Below are 19,732 nucleotides of genomic sequence, written 5' to 3'. Positions count from 1 at the left end.
AGGGGAAGAAGAGGTGAAGGTTTCGACCATGCCACTGTCAGCCTCTTCCCATTCATTACAACAAGGACAGCGGCCTACAAGTCTCCACACTACTGTGGCCTGACAACAGAACTGAGAGGAGAGGATTAGACTCTGGGGTGCTTGCATGGGCAACCGGATTTTTGCATGATTCCTTTCTGATTTTGCATTTAATGTATACACCCAAAAGAGCCAACATAAACGTTCCTCATGCCTACAACTAGTGTGTTACCTCATATAGCTGCTAAAGTATTTCTTCATTAGGCCTTTAACACAATTTATTAGCATAATAATTTTGGCATTGTTTCTCATGAGTGATACTATTTTTTTAACTCACACAAATAAACTTGTAGTACTAATTAAGATCCCAGATGAGATTAGCTAGAATTGTTACTTTGGCTCTGTTATTGAAAATATTCAAAGATAATGGTAGTTTCTTGTTTTCTGACTTGTGAAAAAATGGTAATATCCTAATATATTCATGAGAAATTTGGAAATTAAGAAGATAATGTCTATTGCATTCTTTGAATACTTGAGAAGAAAGAATACATATAAAACAAAATTGGTGGTGTCATTTAATGCCCAGAAGGATGTTATCAGCAATTGTTTGTAGTTGTATGGATTTATGTCCTATATTATGCATTACCTGTTTAGAAACTGTTTTTGTTCTTTCTCATTTGCACATTTGCACTTTCTTTTTGAATGGTTGTTAATTATATAGAGACTCTTAAGAGATAATTATTATAGACTAAATGCAATATAATCTCTTTCCTAATGCACTGCCTAGTATACCAGGAAATGCCTCAGAAACAGAATTTCAACTTACAATTGATTTATCAGAAACTTGAATATGGGGTAAATATTGTATGTGAGAAGCAACCATAGTAGTGTAAAACTTTTATTGAAAAAATGGTAGTTCTGTGAGATATTTGTTTGGAAATTTCATTGTTTCACAATTGAAATGTGATAATAAAACTATATTACAAGTTCCTGACCAGAATGAGACTAAGGTGGAAGAGAAGAGATTGGGGATCCTCTAAAATTAGGCCACGTAAGTTGTCATAGGTAATTTTAATCACAGAGAATAGTGGTGTACTTTATTAGGATATAATGTGAAGTGACTTTTTTGGATAATAAACAATTTCTTGAAATAGTTTTAAAGCTGATAATGAAAGAAAATAAGCTGAGTTCAGTACTCAGCATTAGACACAGCTGGTTCAGAAAACATGACTGTTCTGCCTAAATTAAGCATCTGGGAAGAAAAGGGAAAGTCAGATCTCCTCATGGGATTTTCAAAGGACAATTGTGATATAAAAGATATGCCTTAATTTAAAAAAATATTAAAAAAGTAGCATGAATACCAAAAAAGGAAGCCTAAAGATTTAAAGTAATGATGATGATGATAATAATAATAATGAAATACCTTACTGGGAACAGATACTAATATCATGTTGGAGTTGGAGTTTTCAGGGTTACCTCTCTATGTAAAGTCTAATAACTTTCCATTAAATAAAATACACAAATGGCTTTGTCCTGAAGTATAGGGGGTAGACTAAAATCCATTCTTAGATATTCTTCAATTTGGTTAGCTGAGAGTATAGAAACAACTATCTAGCCATTTAAATTATTCTTGTAAAATTTCTGCATACATGACAATCTCAGCTTTTGATTTAGGAGTGACTTTAGGACAGCATTATAAGAAATTTAGCAAATACAAACAAAATACTGTAAATTCGTTAGAAGCCTTTTAGTATGTATTGAATATGAAGCCTTTTAGTCTGTGTTGACTGTGGTTTCATTTTTGCTGTAAGAGGCCAAGACATCCACTTAATGCCTCCTGTGGTGCTGAGGCTCCTGGGCCTTGTGGACAAACTCCGGTTCCCTGCTAGGGCTGACCTAGTGCATAGTTTTCTCCAGCCTTCAGAGCCAAGCCTTTCATTGCTTGAATCTTCTTATGAAAACATAAGAGGTGGTTAGCTCTCAATTACTTTCTTCTCTGTGTTGAGAAATACACCTGTTAAACAAGGCTTCTCTCCTGTGGTAGCTTTCTCTCCTTTCTCATTCCTGGCCATTGCCACAAAACTGTCAGAATTTATATGACTTACTAGAGCCCAGCACTGTCTTCCTGCCTGCTTCCCCTCCTATGCCATCTTATACATACACACTGTAAACAGAAAACGCTTTCTTGGGTAATTAGGCTTCAACTTAGATATTTTCATTTGGATGAAAGATGATCATTTAAGTAACTTTGTAAATCTGAGACTTTGTAAGCCTAAAAAATTAAGCTTCACTGTTTTGCTTTGTATGTTATGGTTTTTTAAAGTGAAGTCCTAAAATCAGTCAAAATTGATTGTACTAAAACTCAGAAGAAATTACACAACACGTACAAGAAAGTACTGCTTCACATAGCAAGTAAGTTGATGAAGCCAAGTGATGGTAAAGAATGAGAAATTCTAAAAACTTCAGATTAGTTTTTGATAAATTCCTTGCATGATTGATATGTCATGCACAAGGGAAACTTTATATGCCTTGATATCCTTAACTTTTCAAAAGTGACTCATCTTTTCCTTAAATCAGAAATGTTTAACCTGGAATACAAAACTCCTTGGACGTGCTTATGAGTTGTATGTGTGTATAGATGTTCATTTTTTTTTCTGGAGAGAATATTCATAGTTACTAGACTTGTCAAAGCATTTGGTGACCCACCTCTCCCCCCGGCTGAAGTGGGAGAAAATGTTAAAAAAACATTTAGAGCGTCACTTTTTAGTGTCACTGTAGGATATAGACTTGGACTGAATAATTTTGATCATATGATGAATGTCAAGTGCCTCTTTTTATTTTCTTAAAGATTCCATTAGGAAATATTTTCTGATTAATAATACTTTCCTTTTCATTCTACTGTTGCATTTTGTTTTTACAGGTGGTACTTTTGTATACTCTCCTCTTATTTCAGCAGAGCATTAATTAAATATTTAAGTGCCTGTTCTGTGTAGTGGCTCGAGGTAGATCTTGAGGGATACCAGTTAAATAAAGTATAGATCCTATTATATATTATCAAGGATAACAGTCTTGTGACAATTTTATTTCAGTTATTTCTATAGGGTCACCTCTTGATATATTTTAACTACAAGAACACTGATAGTAGTCCACTCATTTCATTATTCATTGCTTTGACAGGGCAACGAAGGATATTGAATACTGATACTTGAAATTTTGAAATATATGATAATTTAGAGTGAAAAAAATTTTAACAGGGGAGACAGACATTCATTATTCTAATTGAAGTATTGCTCAGTTGTGGGCATATACTCATGTCTTATTCTTTAGTGTTGTGGTAGTTAAGTATAGATTCCTATATATATATATTCTTTTAAAGAAAGCTTCATTGCATTGTGTGCACATTTTTACTGACATGGCTCCTATTTATACAGTATTCCAAGCACCTTCAAGACTGACAGCTCTCTTCTGATGTAATACAGGTACATAGGGAGCTACTCATACAGAGGCATTACCTCAGAGAGTCAAGAGCAAGGAACGAATTGCAGGTTTATTGAAACTCACAAAATGAAGACCACCAAGTTACGTGTGCATATATAAAAATAAGAGGACATTTTATCCTATATTGAGTTGTAAGGTTTTGGGTTCTTTGGTTTATTTGATGATGAAGCTTTCCCATATCTGCTTAACAGGTGCATAGCATATAGTTGAGAGCGCAATAACTTAAAAAAATTTTTTTTTCTTTGAAAGAGGTGATACTGCAAAATGACAATATATATGTCTTTTTCTATAAAATTTAACTAAGTCATTTATCTGGTTTCAAGCTAGTTCTTCTGCCGTTAGTGCTATGTCTTCCTCCTCTCAGTCTTTTTATCTGAATATCTACTATGTCGTCTCCTTGTGCTGAATAGTCACACATGAAATGCTGAGTGAGCCAGTTAGACACTTTGCTGATACAGAAGTAAAAATGGGATTTAGAGAAAGAAGTTATTCAGGCAGATTTGGAGAAAGGCTTCGTAGGAAATGTCTGACTTTTTGCTTTTGAAGGATGGCTTGAAATTAAATGATGGAATTGGAAAATACAGTAAAGGGAACAGATTGAATGAAAAATTGGGGATGGAGATTAGCATGGTCTTTGAAGGGTCAGGAGAGGATAGTAAGGAGATGGACTTGTCTGAGGTATTACAGGTCATGTAGGAAGGTGAGGTGAATGTGCAAAAGCCTTGATAACTAGGAAGAAGAGTTCAGTCTTGATGTGGATGTGGTCAGTGGTAGAGAACTACATTTCTTTGGCAAAGATGTAATTTGATTGCAGCGTTTTAAGAAAATTGATACATTTGCTGGAAATTAGTACTAGTTAGAAAGTAGTTCCTGTATGTCATTGCTGACCAGTGAAAATAAGGTGGCCTGGACACAAATAGTAATACTAGTAGGATTGCAGAAGAAATTATGAATTAGAAGTAAGAATGAGATTCAGGGAAAGGCCTTTGGGTTTGGCCATGTCTCTGCTGCTGCTGCTGCTGCTGCTGCTGCTTCTAAGTCGCTTTAGTCGTGTCCGACTCTGTGCCACCCCAGAGACGGCAGCCCACCAGGCTCCCCTGTCCCTGGGATTCTCCAGGCAAGAACACTGGACTGGGTTGCCATTTCCTTCTCCAGTGCATGAAAGTGAAAAGTGAAAGTGGAGTCGCTCAGTCGTGTCCGACTCCCAGCGACCCCATGGACTGCAGCCCACCAGGCTCCTCCGTCCATGGGATTTTCCAGGCAAGAGTACTGGAGTGGGGTGCCATTGCCTTCTCCAGGCCATATCTCTAGTGATCTTTAAAAATGCTGCTTTCATAAAAAGATACAGATGGAAGGGCAGATTTCTAGGATTTATGAGGAAATGTCAAGGATGTAGATGCAGCAGTCATTGACTAAAGACATTTGGCAACAAAGAGGAAGGGAAAAACAAGATGCTAACTAGACGGGTCGTAGATCTTAGAAGGCATTGCTTTAAGATAATGCTGAATATCTAACGCAGAATTTACAGAGTCGAGTGAGAGAACAGCGTAGATAGTATGAAAGAGAAGATAGGCTAACCAGTGGAGTAAAAGATTTCTGTAGGTGTTCGGAATAGATACACCCCCGAGATGAGGTTAGGCTATAAGCTTAACTTAATCGAGATGGGCTATATCTTCCTTTGTTATTTGTAAAAAAAACAATCTGAAAATCTAGGTGAAAGAAGATGAGATTAGAGAAAATGAGATTAGATGAAGGTGCTCATGTGAGTAATTCTTGGATGCATATAATGTGAGAAAATGGGGGTGAAAGACTGGAGTTGGGAACCTGTTTTTTTTTAAAAAAAAAAGGGAGAGAAAGAAATAAGTCTGTGAGAATAAGCCAAGAAATTCATCAGAAAGAAATTTAAGAATTGTTGAGTCAAGATAAGGATCAAATTTAAAAGAGTCAGATATGTATAGTTTTGTATGTTGTGATGATTCAACAGGAGTGGACAAAGCATATATGAGAGTTTGTTTAGAGGGTGAAGAAGAAAGAACCCAAAGATATTTGAAAAGGTAAAACTGATGATATAATCTTGTGATCCAGAGTTCATTGATTTTATATGTTGATGAGGACAAAGAACCAGTATAGTATTGTTAAGAGAAGGACAGATTAGGAGACTAGTCAGTGTGATGACCACTCAACACTACGTGACAAGTGAGAACCAGGAAAAGGATTGTAGATAGATGTCTAACATTAGGGCTGGAGGTTGGAAAGAAGGCAAGCTTTCCTTACCCCTGTGGTCTTTACTTGTCCAGCTTTCCCTCTAGTTCTTTTGTTCAGAGTAGGACGTCAGACTGTGTGAGAGAGAATTGTAGAAAGCATGGTATTACCAGAGGAATCCTGGATCATGTTTCCTATAAGTTGAAGGTGATCCAGAGGATAACATCCCACAGTGGAGTGAACATTGCTTCCTCAAAGCACAGAAGGAGGATGTGAACACATAGTCCAGGGGAAGGCCTGGGGAAAGCCAGAGGTGAGATTGGATGGCGTAGGTATCCCCAGTGAGTGTGTTACTTACGATGTGAAAGGTTTAGGCAGAGGAAGTAGGTGCATGTGAAGAGTCTGGTAGCTTGGAGCTTTGGAGAGTCTACCCTAAGTTTGAGTTATATAAAAATCTGGTTTACACCTATTGGTACCTAGAATTGAAGGCAGGCCTATGCAGTATAAGCTGCTTGAGAATTAGACTGAAGTACCTAGAAATTCCATGAACCAGATGGAAATTACTGTACTCAAGAACCAATCCATTTTCTTCAGGTTCCTTCACACCAGACTTCATAAAGCAGCTGTTGACTTCACTTTGTTCTTAGCCAGCTTCACATTTTATGATTATTTTCAAGGTTCCTGGAAGCTCCAACCCAACCCCTAAGAACTGTGCTTTGAACAGTTTGCTGTTGCAGCTCCTGGTTGGTCCTAAGACCTACTATTGTCCTGTGTTATAAGCAACAGCCTCAAAGCTTTTTTTCCCTTCCATATAATTTATAAAGCCTTTAAAGAACTCAGTACCTTTTTTTTAAGTTGAAATTCAAATAACATACAATTAACTACTTTAAAGTGTACAATTTGGTGGCCTAGTAGGACTGTTCTTTAATTATCTTAATGTTAAAATTGAATAAATGACCCACTCTGGCTGTGAGAAATTTGGCCCGTCCTTGATGGGGCTGTATGGTAATAGCTGAATCTAGACTCAGGTAAAAAAGTTTAAAGTAACTGTCTGAGTAGTTCTTAAGTGGTAATTTTCTGTCTTCATGACATTTGACTAGTACATTACAGAAAAAAAGGCTTCCTTAGCAAGGAAGCCTCACTCTATGTCTGAGGGTGATATTGAGTGGGTATGTGTGCATGTACATTGATTTATACATAGTGATTTCCATTTAAGTCCTCTACTTAGTGAATATGGCAGAGGAAAACGTCTCAGGCCATCTCCCTATGACTTTTCGTGTATTTATTCCTTCTGTGTTCTTATTAATTCTTGCGTTTAGGATAAGAGCTGTATTCATATTCCGTCATTCTCTAAAGTTTTTTTCTTTTTTTTTTCTTAATGGGAATTAAAGTCCTGTTCATATGCAGCAAGGTTACAATATAGGTGCCTACTTCACCCCTGGTTATGCTTTATCTGAACAAATATTTTCATAGCTTTTTCTCATCGGTTTTCACTTCCACTACTGAACATACCCATCCCATATACTCTTTAGGAAAACCTAAGGAAAGGATAAAAAGAAGAAAAAGATGTTTTATTATACAGTCCTAAAACTTCAGAGCTGTGAAACATAATAGCATAGCCTTTAATGATCCTTCTTTTGAAGACCAAATAATAATAATGATATTAATAAACAAGGTTCAGAAGGATTGTGGTTTGCCCACAATCACATTCTAACAACAGTTTAAAGTTTTGTTAGCCCTCACCAATGAATATGTGTTCGTATATGTAATTCAAGGAGAAGAAAACTTCAAGATTCAGAACATATCTCTTCTATAAACTTCATTGTGTCTTACAGTTTATTATAGTAGTTCTCACAAGTCAAGGGCTTTCAACTGTGAATATCAGTGCAAATAATGAATTTAAGGTGTTCAGATTGTCCATCTGTGGCAACTGTTATTACAGACCCTGTAAGTTGTTAAAACAGCCTTGTGTTAAATGTGGCCTAGTGATCTTGGAGTAATTTTAGTGGGGGGAGATTGAAACTTCACAGGTACTCTTAATGTGAGTATATGTAATTCAAGAAGAAAACTTCAAGATTCAGAACATTTCTCTAAACTTCATTGTGTCTTACAGTTATTATAGTAGTTCTCACAAGTCAAGGGCTTTCAACTGTGAATATCAGTGCAAATAATGAATTTAAGGCATTCAGATTGTCCATCGGTTGGCAACTGTTATTACAGACCCTGTAAGTTGTTAAAACAGCCTTGTGTTAAATGTTGCCTAGTGATCATGGAGTAACTTTAATGGGGGGAGATTGAAACTTCACAGGTACTCTTAATGTGACTTAAATACAGATGTCAGAACCAAAATAAAGGGTAAAACAGAGTTGGAATTTAATTTACCCAGGACTTTTCTGCAGTGCCAAAGAGCATTTAAGCATCAACCTGCATGACCACTAGACTGCTGATATCTCTAATACTACAGAATGAAAAAAATTCTTACATTAATGGCACCAAGATGTACTGCACCCACACCAAAGGGGTGATCTCAGATTCATCTCTGAAGAGCTACTGTATGCTGCACCGTGTAAAATGATAGAATATCTGCTGATTTTTTTTCCAATCAAGGAGGTTGTTGTTTTCAGCATAATGAAAAAGAGGGGAAGCTCCACAAGGATTTAAAGTTGATAATACCATCATCGTCTCCAAGAAGAAATGCAGGGAAGCTGACTGCAATCAACTTTTATAGCCTAGTGCTGTTTCCTAATATGGTGAGATCTCTTCCCAAGGACTGTACTGGCATTTCTACTCTGTTGTCATCAGTCTTGTGTATGGAAGTAATGTGTCTATGCAGCAGAACGTAGTAATCTGGAATATTGCTGGGATGTTTTTAAACATTGTCAAGAAAACTGACACTGAAGCCATTCTTTTTTTTTTCTTTATTATGTCTATAAATTGAGTACTCAGTAAAGGAAAAGGAGGCCCTGGGTTATGACTTCATCAACAAAGTAGGAAGATTGCTTACTGACCTTAAGCTGAGTGTTATTTTACTTATGTTGTCTCTATTAAAATAATACGTTTTTATTAAAATTTGTGATTATGAATTACTGATAGCCCTATTCCCTCATCCCTAACTTAGGGTGTGATTTGCTACCAGGTATGGGCTGCGATTCATGGGGTCACAAAGAGTCCGACACGACTGAGCAACTGAACTGAACTGAACTGATGGGTTTTGGGGGGTTTTTTGTTTTTACATCTAAACTATTAACATTCACTAATTAACCTAACCATAGTCTTCCCCAGCCCTAGTCCTAGATAGGAATGACATTTCTTGAGTCAGTGCTGCAAAACCTCACCTTTATTTTAAATGGCAGGTGATTGGAATGAAGCCTATTATTGAACTAAGCAAAGATCTTTCATAATTTCCAAATAAATACATATAACCCTGCAACTTTTGTTTTATAACACACTTTCTGGTTTCAGTTCTTGACTGCTGTGAGTCTTATTCTCGTAGCTTGTGCTCGCCTCTCTGTCTAGTTTTTCTTCCTTTGTGCAAAGAAAAAGTTGCTTCTTTCTTTCTCCGTGTAGCTGACCACAGTTAGAGGGGGAGGTCTTGACTAGATCTTAAGGTGCACTTCCTGTGTGATAGCCCTGTAGGACCCTTGACAGGCCTGAATTTTCCCTCTTCAGAGGAGAAGAAAGGGCTCTGTCAGGTTCCTGAGGGTTCACTCAGTGTCTCTATGGTCATTTACCTGCCAATTTCCTTCTCAGTCAGTCTCTGTTCTCTCTTAAAAATCAAAACAGCACATTTAAGCAGAAAGCACAGTCTGGGTTGGAAGTAGATTGAGTAACAAATGTCTGATTGGTAGGCTTTTTACTTTACTAGATTGCCGCTATTCACTTACTTTTACTTCTAAGTAATTCTAGCTCTTTAAAAATACATTCTGGACAATACTACTGAAATTCAGTGTTTCACAAATATATGTGATTTTTAATAAAACTATTTTTTCCACTAAAAATTCTAGTTCCGTATCTCCAGGAGATGGTGAAATAGGAATTGTTGTTTCTAATTTATATTTAAGACTAAATATATAATTTATATTTTATTTTAAAACTGTTTCATCTGATCTTTCTCTCTTTCCTTCCTGCTTTCCTTTCTTCAACACTGATTGAGAATTGGTCTGTCAAGAATATCTCTGGCATTCCTTGAAGGTTGAACTACAATAAATCATAGCCAAGGATGAGCACTTAAATATATTTTTAAAATAATTTTTAAACTAAAGCCACTTAGTGAACCTGATGGTAGGCATATAGCTGTTTAAATTCATCAGCAGGTAGGCCTTTTGAAATCCTGTCCTACAAAGGAGTATTATCTTTTATAGGTCTGAAAAGAATACAGTCTTATTAGGATTAAATCTCTTTAAATTGAGGCATTATTTGAAAAATTGAAAGCAAGAAAATATGTGTATTTTCCACAGTATAAATAGGAAGAAGAAAAAGCAAAATAGTCTTTTTTTAAGATCATAAATTTCACATATGTATGTGAAAATAAAAGAATAAGTAATTTCAATTTATATTCTTGTTTTGAAAAATCAAATGTTTATTTATAAAACAACCTCAAAACAAATTTTAACAAATACCTCTGCTTTGTGAAAATAGTACAGTGAAGAAGAAAGATGTATGCTTGATCTGTTTGGTTGGAAGTGTTTATTACTATGACCATATTCATTATCTGTTTCTTTTAGTTTTAGTATAATGATGAGGACTTTATTTCCTAAAATGATTTTTTTTCTAAAATTAAGAAGCAGTTTCTTATTTTAATGCCTAAAAAGATAACATTCTAAAAATAAAGCTCATAGTTGGGTTATAATTCAGAGCATGGAAAATCATATTTCAGAGCTTGGATAATTTTTAGTCATCTTTTCAGGGTATTTTTGTGTCTTTGATATAAACCCTTAAGATAGGAGCCATCCTTTAGAAAAAGATGAGACTGACTGATCTTCACTGTCAAAACAAAAGTGAGCTGTGTAATAATCAAATGAAGTAAAAACTGGCTTTAGTGTTTTTTAATAACTTTTAGAAAATTTAGAAATCTTTAAATTTGGAAGATTATGAACATAAAAAGTCTTAAAATTTCAATGGACATATAACCCTATGAGGATTTCTTGCATGGGTAGCAAGATACTTTGGTCTGAATGCAAGCCTAAAGGGAACTTACACTCCCTTAAAAAATATTGTATTGGTACTAAACAATCAAAAGCTATCACTGCTTTCTTCAAAATAACCAAAAACTCCAGTGATCCGCTGAAGAAATAGAAAGTAAGCAGAACAGCGTGATTTGTAGTATGCTGCTGCAAAATGTTATAGCATCAAGCCCCAGACATAGCCAGTAAACGTTTGCTGAATGAAAACTTGTGGTTGAGAAGGTGATGTTTGTATCTGATTATTTCTGGAGGTATGCACAGCCTGGGTCTGGATCTGCTTTGTGTTAAATCTGGACTTGTGGAGACATTAATCAGATTCATTTACAAATAAGTTATCTTATCTCTTGGTTGAACTGTGATCCTCAGTTCAGTGTAACGATTTGCCTCATCACTCCATGATCAGTCCTTCTATCTTCTCTACCTCTGAACTCTGAAAATTCAGCTTGCGACTATTCCTTATTTTCCCAAGACCACTGTGCTCCCTCCTCCATACACACAGGCTTTAAAAAATTTCACCTAACCAATAACCCTTTTTACCTCCAGGGTCTCGTTTGTGATACTCACAAACATATACACACAATTCAGAAAGCCTTTATAAATACCTTATTTTCTAGAACTCTACTTATGTGAGTGCTGAAGAGCTACTTGGGGAACTTAATACTTTCATAAACAGGGTGCTCTCACTAGGGAACTTAGGATTGTTAAAGAATGTTTTTTCTTGGCTAAACCAAAATCTTTTTCCCATTTGTGCTTGTCATATATGTGAAGGCAGTATCCACTTGTCTAGTAACTTCTAGACATAGATAAGACATCCTTAGTCCTTTTAACCTTTTCACATTTAACATGGTTTCTAGTTCTCTTTAGTCTATTTCTCCTCCACATATTTTGACATTACATTGAATAGCTTTTTTGAAATGTGGAGGTCATAGTTTAATAATCCAGATGTGATTAGAGAATCTACTTTATCATTAACACTTTTCTTATTACTAATATTTGTATATTCCTTTATAGTTTACACAGTCTCTTTATAAAAATATCCTGTGGAGTAGATATTATCCCTATTTTGTGAATGAGGAAACTGAGGTTCAGAGTGGTTATCATTTGTGATTGGCTCAGTGTCATACAGTTGATAATTTGGACATTTCACATCTATTTATGTGGGCTTAATGTTATTTTTTAAAAAATTCTATTACCTAATTGTTATGAAATGGTGTAAGTAAAACTACTAAACCTTTTTCATACATGTGACTGGTTAGTTAGATCTCTCCATCCTGTACTTTGCAAATGTATTTTTAAAAACCTGAATGTAACCATGTTAAATTGTGTGTTTGGATTTGGTTTGTATATTTGGTTTCCTTGTTTGTATATTACCATCTCAACAAGTTTATCGTATGAGACTATGTGATTATAAAGTGAGAGATAAATGTTATTAATAACATTAATAGTGAAGAGTTTAAGGATTTTAATTTAAGAATAGTTGTAGTTTTAATTATTGATTCTGTCATCTGTAGACTTGGCTTTTTGTTTGCATGTTTAAATAAACGTTGTCGGGAGTCAAAGATAAACCAAGCACTATCTCAGGAACTTCCAGACTAACACACAGTGTCTTTAGCTCTGTAACAGTTCATCTAAACCCTGCTGTCATCCATGCTGTACTTTAGAATCTTATACCAAAAGGTTACCATTAGAAAACTTCCAGAAACTGCTGAATTCAAGATATATCATAGTTATATCCTAGAAAGTCTGTAGTCTGTCCAAAGAATAAATTACTTTGATATGCTTGGTTCTTTATGGAAATGCATTTTGGCTTTCATTGACTGCTCTATTCCATTTGTTTTATGGCATTGATGTTTTGGTGGGATAGAAATGGAGTTTAGCTGTGAAGTCTTTGAGTTTGGGCAGGCAACAGAAGAAGAAAGGAAATGGATCCCGGAATTAGGAGGAGGACATTTCCAGTGGGAAACAATTGTCAGTGGAAGCTGCTTTCACGACTGCTGTTCACCTCAAAGTTAAACTTCCTGTGTATTTCATTAGGAAAGGAGCTGAGGTTTTAGTCCAAATGTTGCGTATTATTTCTCATGACAAATGACCCCAAATGCAAACAGTAGAGCAGTGCTTGCAAAACCTCTCATGTTCACTTCTAAAGAAATCAGGTGTCTTCCAATCGGTTTCAAAAATTTCCCCAGAACCCATTTTAAGCATTTAGCTTACAGAGCTGCCTTTTCTTTCTTTCCTTGTAATTCTCTTAACAATGGTTTTGTGATGACGTCTCTTGAGGATGAATACCCTGGAAGAGAACCCATGTTGCACCTAGAAATTTTAAGCCTACTGAAACTGAGTAGATGTTCTTTTACTGTCTTTGTATCTCTTGTGACTTACAGTTCTCTCTCCACGTTGCTTATTCTGTCCTTTCTGGTTTGAGGATCATGCTCTTTTATAAAGAAGATGGAACGAGGCAGATGAAGATGGAACTACATAGCTCTGACTTTCCTCAGGACTTAACATTATGACAGGCTGAGCCGTTGCCTTTTCCTAAATTTCTTCTGTTCCAAACTTAGCTTTTTTTTTTTTTTTGCCTTCAGCATTTTTCACAAGCTTCAGATCATTATGGATTCTGATTTTAATCCTCAAGGATTATGATACTCTTATCCACAGGTAGGTTATGTAACTCTATCCAGCTTTTCACATCTTATCCCATGAGACTCTCCCTGCACAAGAACTAGTTTCTTTAGATTTTGCCCCAATTTATTTTCCTTATTAGATTATTATATAGTCTGAACATAGAATGTTCATATTTTTGCATCTTCTATCGTCTATGGAATCACTGCCTCCTATAACAGCGGGACCACGCTGACCCACCTTTCTTTTTTTTTTAAATAAAAAAAAAAACTTCTTTGGAAAGACGTTTTCTCAAAAAAAAACTGGAAGCAAACGTTCAGGGCTCCTCATTTAGGAAACATTAAATACCTCTTGAGGTTCAGAAACTGTTCACTGTACACAAAGAGGATCAAATCAAGGCCCTTTCTGAAGGAACTCACAGGGTAGTAGAAAAAAACTGATAGACAAATGAATGCAATTCACTGAGGTGGTTACAGAAGTAGCCAGGATGCCGGCCATCCAAGAACTCCATCAGTTAGTCTCATTCCTTCTTAAAGTCCTAAGGTGATGTCACATACTTTAGGGCTTCTATTGTATTCACAGTAGCCAACCTGTGCTTTGTTGGTCAGAAGTCCAGAAGAAAAATTTCCCTGTGTTTCCACCTTGGGAAAGGCGGGGTCGGGGGTCAGGAGATGAATTTTATCAGGTTTATTTTCTCCTGGCAGATTCAGATCTCAGAGATGTCAGGGTGGTTGACATTCTCCATGTCCCCGCAGTTTTATAATTGGGTGAAATCATATTCTGATGGATCCACGTATCTTCTCCTGGGTAGTAAGCTCCCTCAGTCATCCTTGGATGTCCTCATAGGGCTTTTGTTCATAGTTCTTAGTTTCGTGCTCACTTAAATGCTTTCTTTCAAGCTTCCAACTTCAGATTTTGTCAGTTTCTTACATTGGATTGTTGTCCCTCCCATCATTTAGTTTTGTGTACTCTGGTTCAGGCTCCACCTAATAATGCTTCTGAGAATATATTGTCTTCTCCTCCATTGACTTCTCAGTTACCTTTTTCCTCATTCTAAATGAGGCTTTATATATAGACTTCTTTCTATAGATACTTTTTCCTGTTGTGTTTGTTTTTTCTTTTTTTCCTTAAATAGATTTTGCTTCTTCAGATCCTTCATAAAGCAAACATCTAGATGTTTTCCCGGCTCTCATTAAAGGATCTGATTCTTCTCCAAAAACAAGCTTACAGATCCTTGTAGGAACATTCTAGAAGAGAGAAGTGCACATTGTGCAAAGCACATCTATGTATCCTGTACCATGCACTGTGTTTTGTGATTAGCTGCTTCTGCTGCTCTCTGTTCAGTATGGAATGCCTTTCCCCTTTCCACATCAGCTTCTCTTCCCCTGAGCGTCTCCAGCCATCATTTGTCCTGCATGCAGAAAGGCCAAGTTGTTCATTTTCTTCCTTGTGCCCTACAGGACTTTGTTTATATCACGGTACTTATTATCACATGCCATGTCGTTTTTTAAACATGTCTGCCCTGCTCTTCTCTTGGCCTGTGAGTCCTGCCAAGGCACAGACTGGATGGTAGTGTGCACACTACTATCAGAATGGATATGATTACTGACTTCAGCACTTTTGAACTATTTACTCACTGTGCACTTTATGTACTTGATATCCTAGTACCAACAACCCAATGGGCTAGGTAGTAGTTTCATTTTCCAGAGTCAACTTAGTCTCCTCATTTATACTACAATGAAACTACTACTTAACTCATTGGATTGTTGGTACTAGGATATCAGGTACATAAAGTGCATAGTGAGTGAATAGTATCTAGAGTAGAAAAATGGATAGAATATAGCTAATAGGCCTGTTTACTGTCTCATGCACATAATGTTAGAATATCTTTTTAAAAAAAGTATTCCTGATTTGGTAAATTGGATTTTTTTTTCTTTTTTTTTTTGGTAAATTGGATTTTAAAAGTTATATTTATTTGTGTTTTGACATCTCAAGCACTATTGAAAGCATATTTTAGTGGCCTCTTTTCAGAGAGGCCTTTTGGGCCCCCACACTTAGCTGATTCCTCCTTTCAGAAGGATTTGCACCCCTTTTGGTAGAACAGGTCGAATCGCTGCATTATACAGATAATAGGCCTTTTCGGGGAAAGTGGTTTTTCAGCTCCTCTCAAGTTGGGAATTTGATTCAGCAGGTATCCTGAAGCATGTCTCGTTTCTAAGACACTGAGCTGTATTCTCAAGAAGGTATAAGACAGCCTCCTTCAGGCGTGTCAGCAGAGCTGTGAGAGAAGATGAGAGTACACGTGAGAGTGTACCGGGTGTCTCAGCACGGTGTGCGGCTGCAGGAGCGCGGTCCAGACCGCCGTGCTCTCGTCCAGGATCATCTGTGGGGGAGACTTGGGCTTTTGAAAGAGTAAAGATTAATTGAAGAGATCAGGAAAGCATTCTAGACAAGGAGGAAGGAAGGAAGTAGAGACAGTCCAGAAAGCCTAAATCATATTTAGCTGATCCTCAGGGCCTCTTTTTTCCTGTTTGTGTCATTTCTACTCTGAGTTCTTAGAATGTTTCACTTAATTTAATCTCTACTTTCAGATCTATTCAACCCTCAAGATTTTGTGCGCCAGCAAATGTGCTGTGCAGTAGTGGTCTGTTTTGCTTTTTATAACGAGCATAATTCTAGAAAATCTGAGGATCAGTTCTTTTTGTTCAGACGGAATAGCTTTTTTTTTTTTTTCATAAACAAGCTGATTTTGTAAATCTGTTGGAAAGAATTCATTCACATTTTAGTTAATAAATTGAAATGATTGTTGTGACTGTCTTAGAGAAAAGCATTCCTATATCATAAAGGCTTTCTTTTAATTTCTGATATAAATTTTGTGTGCTCTTTAAAGTTTGGTTTTATATATAGGACAAGCATAATTCATTTCTATTTCAGTTGTTTAGAGATATGTTGAAGTATAAGAAAGTTTAGGCTTTCTTGAAATCATATACTGATGGAGATAGACTCCATCCCCAAACTCATAGAAATTAATATCTAACAGGGCTGGGGGAGGTGGGGAGTTTAGCAAGGGGTAGAGTGGCTAAGACAGGCCATACTCAGTGTCCTAAAAATGAATATTTGAAAGTCTAAGTAGCAAGAATTAATCATAATGGGAACTAAATTTCTGATAGACAGCCCCTTGTACCAAGAAAGACTTGTTTCACAAGAAGAGGAAGATTAAAGCTTTTTAGAAAACAAGATCAGATTGAGGAGACTTTGGGGAGTAGCGGTGAGATAAGGATTAAAAACTGAAGAGCAGAATAAACTCTTTTAGGAATGTTTTGGGATTGGAACTCTCAGTGACTACTTCCCAGTTGAGTTAGACTGCTAACAGAAATTTAACTTAAAATAAGAGGTCTCTGGTCCTAGGGACTGTAGGCAGGAACAGAGTAACGAAAGGATCAGGGCTGAATATGTGGACCAGTTGTCCCTGCCCAAACAGGAAAGTGGAGACATTGGTAGATTTGTGACTGTAGTTACATCTAGCTAGTTTAATTAATAAGACCTATGTGTTTATAATAAAAAGGCCTTGTGGAGGGGAACCAAAGAGAAGGTAGAGGCAAGAATGCCAAGTGGAGATAAAATCATGACCTGGTGGTATATATTGTATTAGAGTAAACAAAAACTTGGAATAGCCTTTTATTTTAGAGTTCCCCTTAAGTGTGTTTTATTTCACCATGTTATTATACATAGATCCTCTGTCTTCTATCTTAGCAGGTCTTGTTTTTCAAATGCAATCTTACCTGCTACCCTGAAATGTGAAATAGATGAAATCAGGAGGTGGGAGCAGACGTGTTGTCCTACCCTTATCCCCTTAACTTCTTCCTTAGTGTCTCCTAAGGTGGTTTTGCAGTCTGTATAACCAATTTGAAAATTTTTCTCTTAGATAAAGATTTTATGCAAGCCAGAAAAGATCACTGGCTTATCACTAGTGATGATTTATCATAAGGAGCAGATTTTCCTACAGTCTTGTTCTGTGTAGCAAAGTTTTACATTTTATAATAACATATTGCAGTTAACCTGAGGAACAGAAAGGAGAGAAAACCACTTGGGTGCTGTAACGTGTGCTGTTACCTAAAGCCATTCAGCTTTTCCTGCTTTTGATTTTCTGTGAAAGGCCTGATGTCAGAACACAGCTTAATTTGATTTTGTAATATGTTATAATCATTGCTTATAAAATGGATCTTTATGTGTATTTTCTAGCAAATAGTTGGGCTAGGTATGTAAAAATGCCAAAGATAGTTTTAACATGTCATGGATTTTTCAGGCTCAGGGCATCTGTGAACTTTAAACTCCATGAATGAGAGGCTACAACTCTCACCCGCATTTCTACACGTGTGCCTACCTAGCCTCTCTTTTCACTAAACTTTTATAGCATTTGTTAATCATGTACAACCCCATGACATTTCTTCTGTCGGTTTTACAGACTGTGGTTGTTGAGCTTTTCCCCATGTTTGCATTGTCTCACCATCTAGACGTTAAGCTGCTTAAGAACAGAAATTAAGGCATAAGGGCTTTGTCCTCCCTGCGTACCATAGGCATTCACTAAATAGTTGCTTTGACTTTTATTTTGGCAGCCTTAACACATACATTTTCTGTTGTTGCTAAAAACTAGACTTGTCATCTTGCTTAATGCGTATGGACCGAGTCTTAGGCTACCAGCAAACTGGCAGAATTTTAACTATAATTTCTTCCTTAATAAAATGTGTTCTGAGCTAGGTAAATTGAAGTATACTGATGTTTCTTACACAGTGGAATATGAGAATGTGATATAAGGCATCTTGAAAGTACTTTAAATTCTGTCTTTGAGTTCTGTTCTGAAAAATAAAACTACTACAAACAACTTCACCTGCTCTCCTGCCCTCGAATTATTTAGAACCGAAAATAGTGGTTTTGTACATATTTGAAAATTATAAATTGAAAGTAAAATTTTAACATCATAAAACATTTAAACATATCAACAGTCCCTTAAAAATACGCAATCCTTCCCTAATGTATTACGCTGTGCTATGCTTAGTCAGTCAGTCGTGTCCAACTCTGCGACCCCATGGACTGTAGCCCACCAGGCTCCTTTGTCCACGGGATTCTCCAGGCAAGAATACTGGAGTGGGCTGCCATGTCCTCCTCCAGGGGATCTCTCCAACCCAGGGCTCAAACCCAGGTCTCCCACAGTGCAGGCGGATACTTTACCATTTGAGCCACCAGCAAAGCCCAGTGTATTATGCTACTTCTAATTAACTACGTTAACACTAAAATTAGTATCGTTTAGTATAAAGTATGTTCAGTGACATGATTTTCATTGTAGTTTGCTTATGGTAAGTTTATTGTTGTTTATTTATTTGGCTGCTCATAGCTGTGGCATGTGAGATCTAGTTCCCTGACCAGGGATCAAACCTGGGCCTCCTGCTTTGGGAGCACCGGGTCTTAGGCACTGGACCACCAGGAAGTCCCTGCTTACGGAAAGTTTAAAGGGCTTTCTCATGTCTTGTTTGTGTTTGTACTGTGTTGGTGGTGAGAAGGCTTATTAGTAGGTTGACTGCACAGCACCTCTGGGAGAATGCTGGATATCAGCTCTGCATTCCTGGGAGGAGACTATTGTGCACAGAGCCACTTCCTGACAACTGAGAAATGTTCTTACCTTGGCTTTTTGGAAACCACTATCTATTCAGTACTGAGTATTAAAAAAAATTGTTGTTAGGCATTTATCAAGTAATAAATGGGCTTCAAATTGCTTTTCCTTCTCTTATTTGATCCTTATAAGAGAAAAAAGCAGATGTTATAAAATAGGGTCCTGGCATACTAAGGGGCGGCTTCCCTGGTGGCTCAGAGGTTAATATGTCTGCCTGCCATGCAGGAGACCTGGGTTCGATCCCTGGGTCGGGAAGATCCCCTGGAGAAGGAAATGGCAACCCATTCCAGTATTCTTGCCTGGAGAATCCCATGGACAGAGGAGCCTGATGGGCTACAGTCCATGGGATATTAAGAGACTTGCGTGCACTTAAATGTTCAAGGTTATGTTAATTACGGTTGCCTTATAGAGTCCATCTGCAATTTTCAGCCCAGTGTTTTCTCCATTACAGCTATTGACTTGTATGTAGTGAATTTATATGCCAGTGTGAAGTCCTGTATAAGCAAAGGGAAATGAAGTTGCATCAGGTTGCATCCAGGTTGCT

The 19,732-nt window shown here is 36.8% G+C and overlaps 1 protein-coding gene across 9 annotated transcripts in view; it reads left to right on the top strand.

Annotated features, from left to right (window-relative positions):
- Positions 1-19,732, top strand: part of CNOT4 (CCR4-NOT transcription complex subunit 4) — a 153,702-nt gene that overhangs the window by 128,123 nt on the left and 5,847 nt on the right. For 2 of the 9 annotated variants that reach the window (XM_061414817.1, XM_061414816.1), the window contains exon 11: positions 3-18,407. The exons of the other annotated variants lie outside the window; for them this stretch is intronic. In XM_061414817.1, the coding sequence (XP_061270801.1) occupies positions 3-103 (101 nt within the window). In that variant the 3' untranslated portion in view covers positions 104-18,407. Of the gene's footprint in view, positions 1-2; positions 18,408-19,732 lie in introns of those variants that run through there. 9 annotated transcript variants of the gene reach the window in all.

This window comes from Bos javanicus, chromosome 4 (assembly GCF_032452875.1).
Source record: "Bos javanicus breed banteng chromosome 4, ARS-OSU_banteng_1.0, whole genome shotgun sequence".
NCBI classification, from domain to species: domain Eukaryota; kingdom Metazoa; phylum Chordata; class Mammalia; order Artiodactyla; family Bovidae; genus Bos; species Bos javanicus.
Note: the sequence above shows the minus strand (reverse complement) of the source record. Positions and strands in the feature narration are given on the sequence as shown.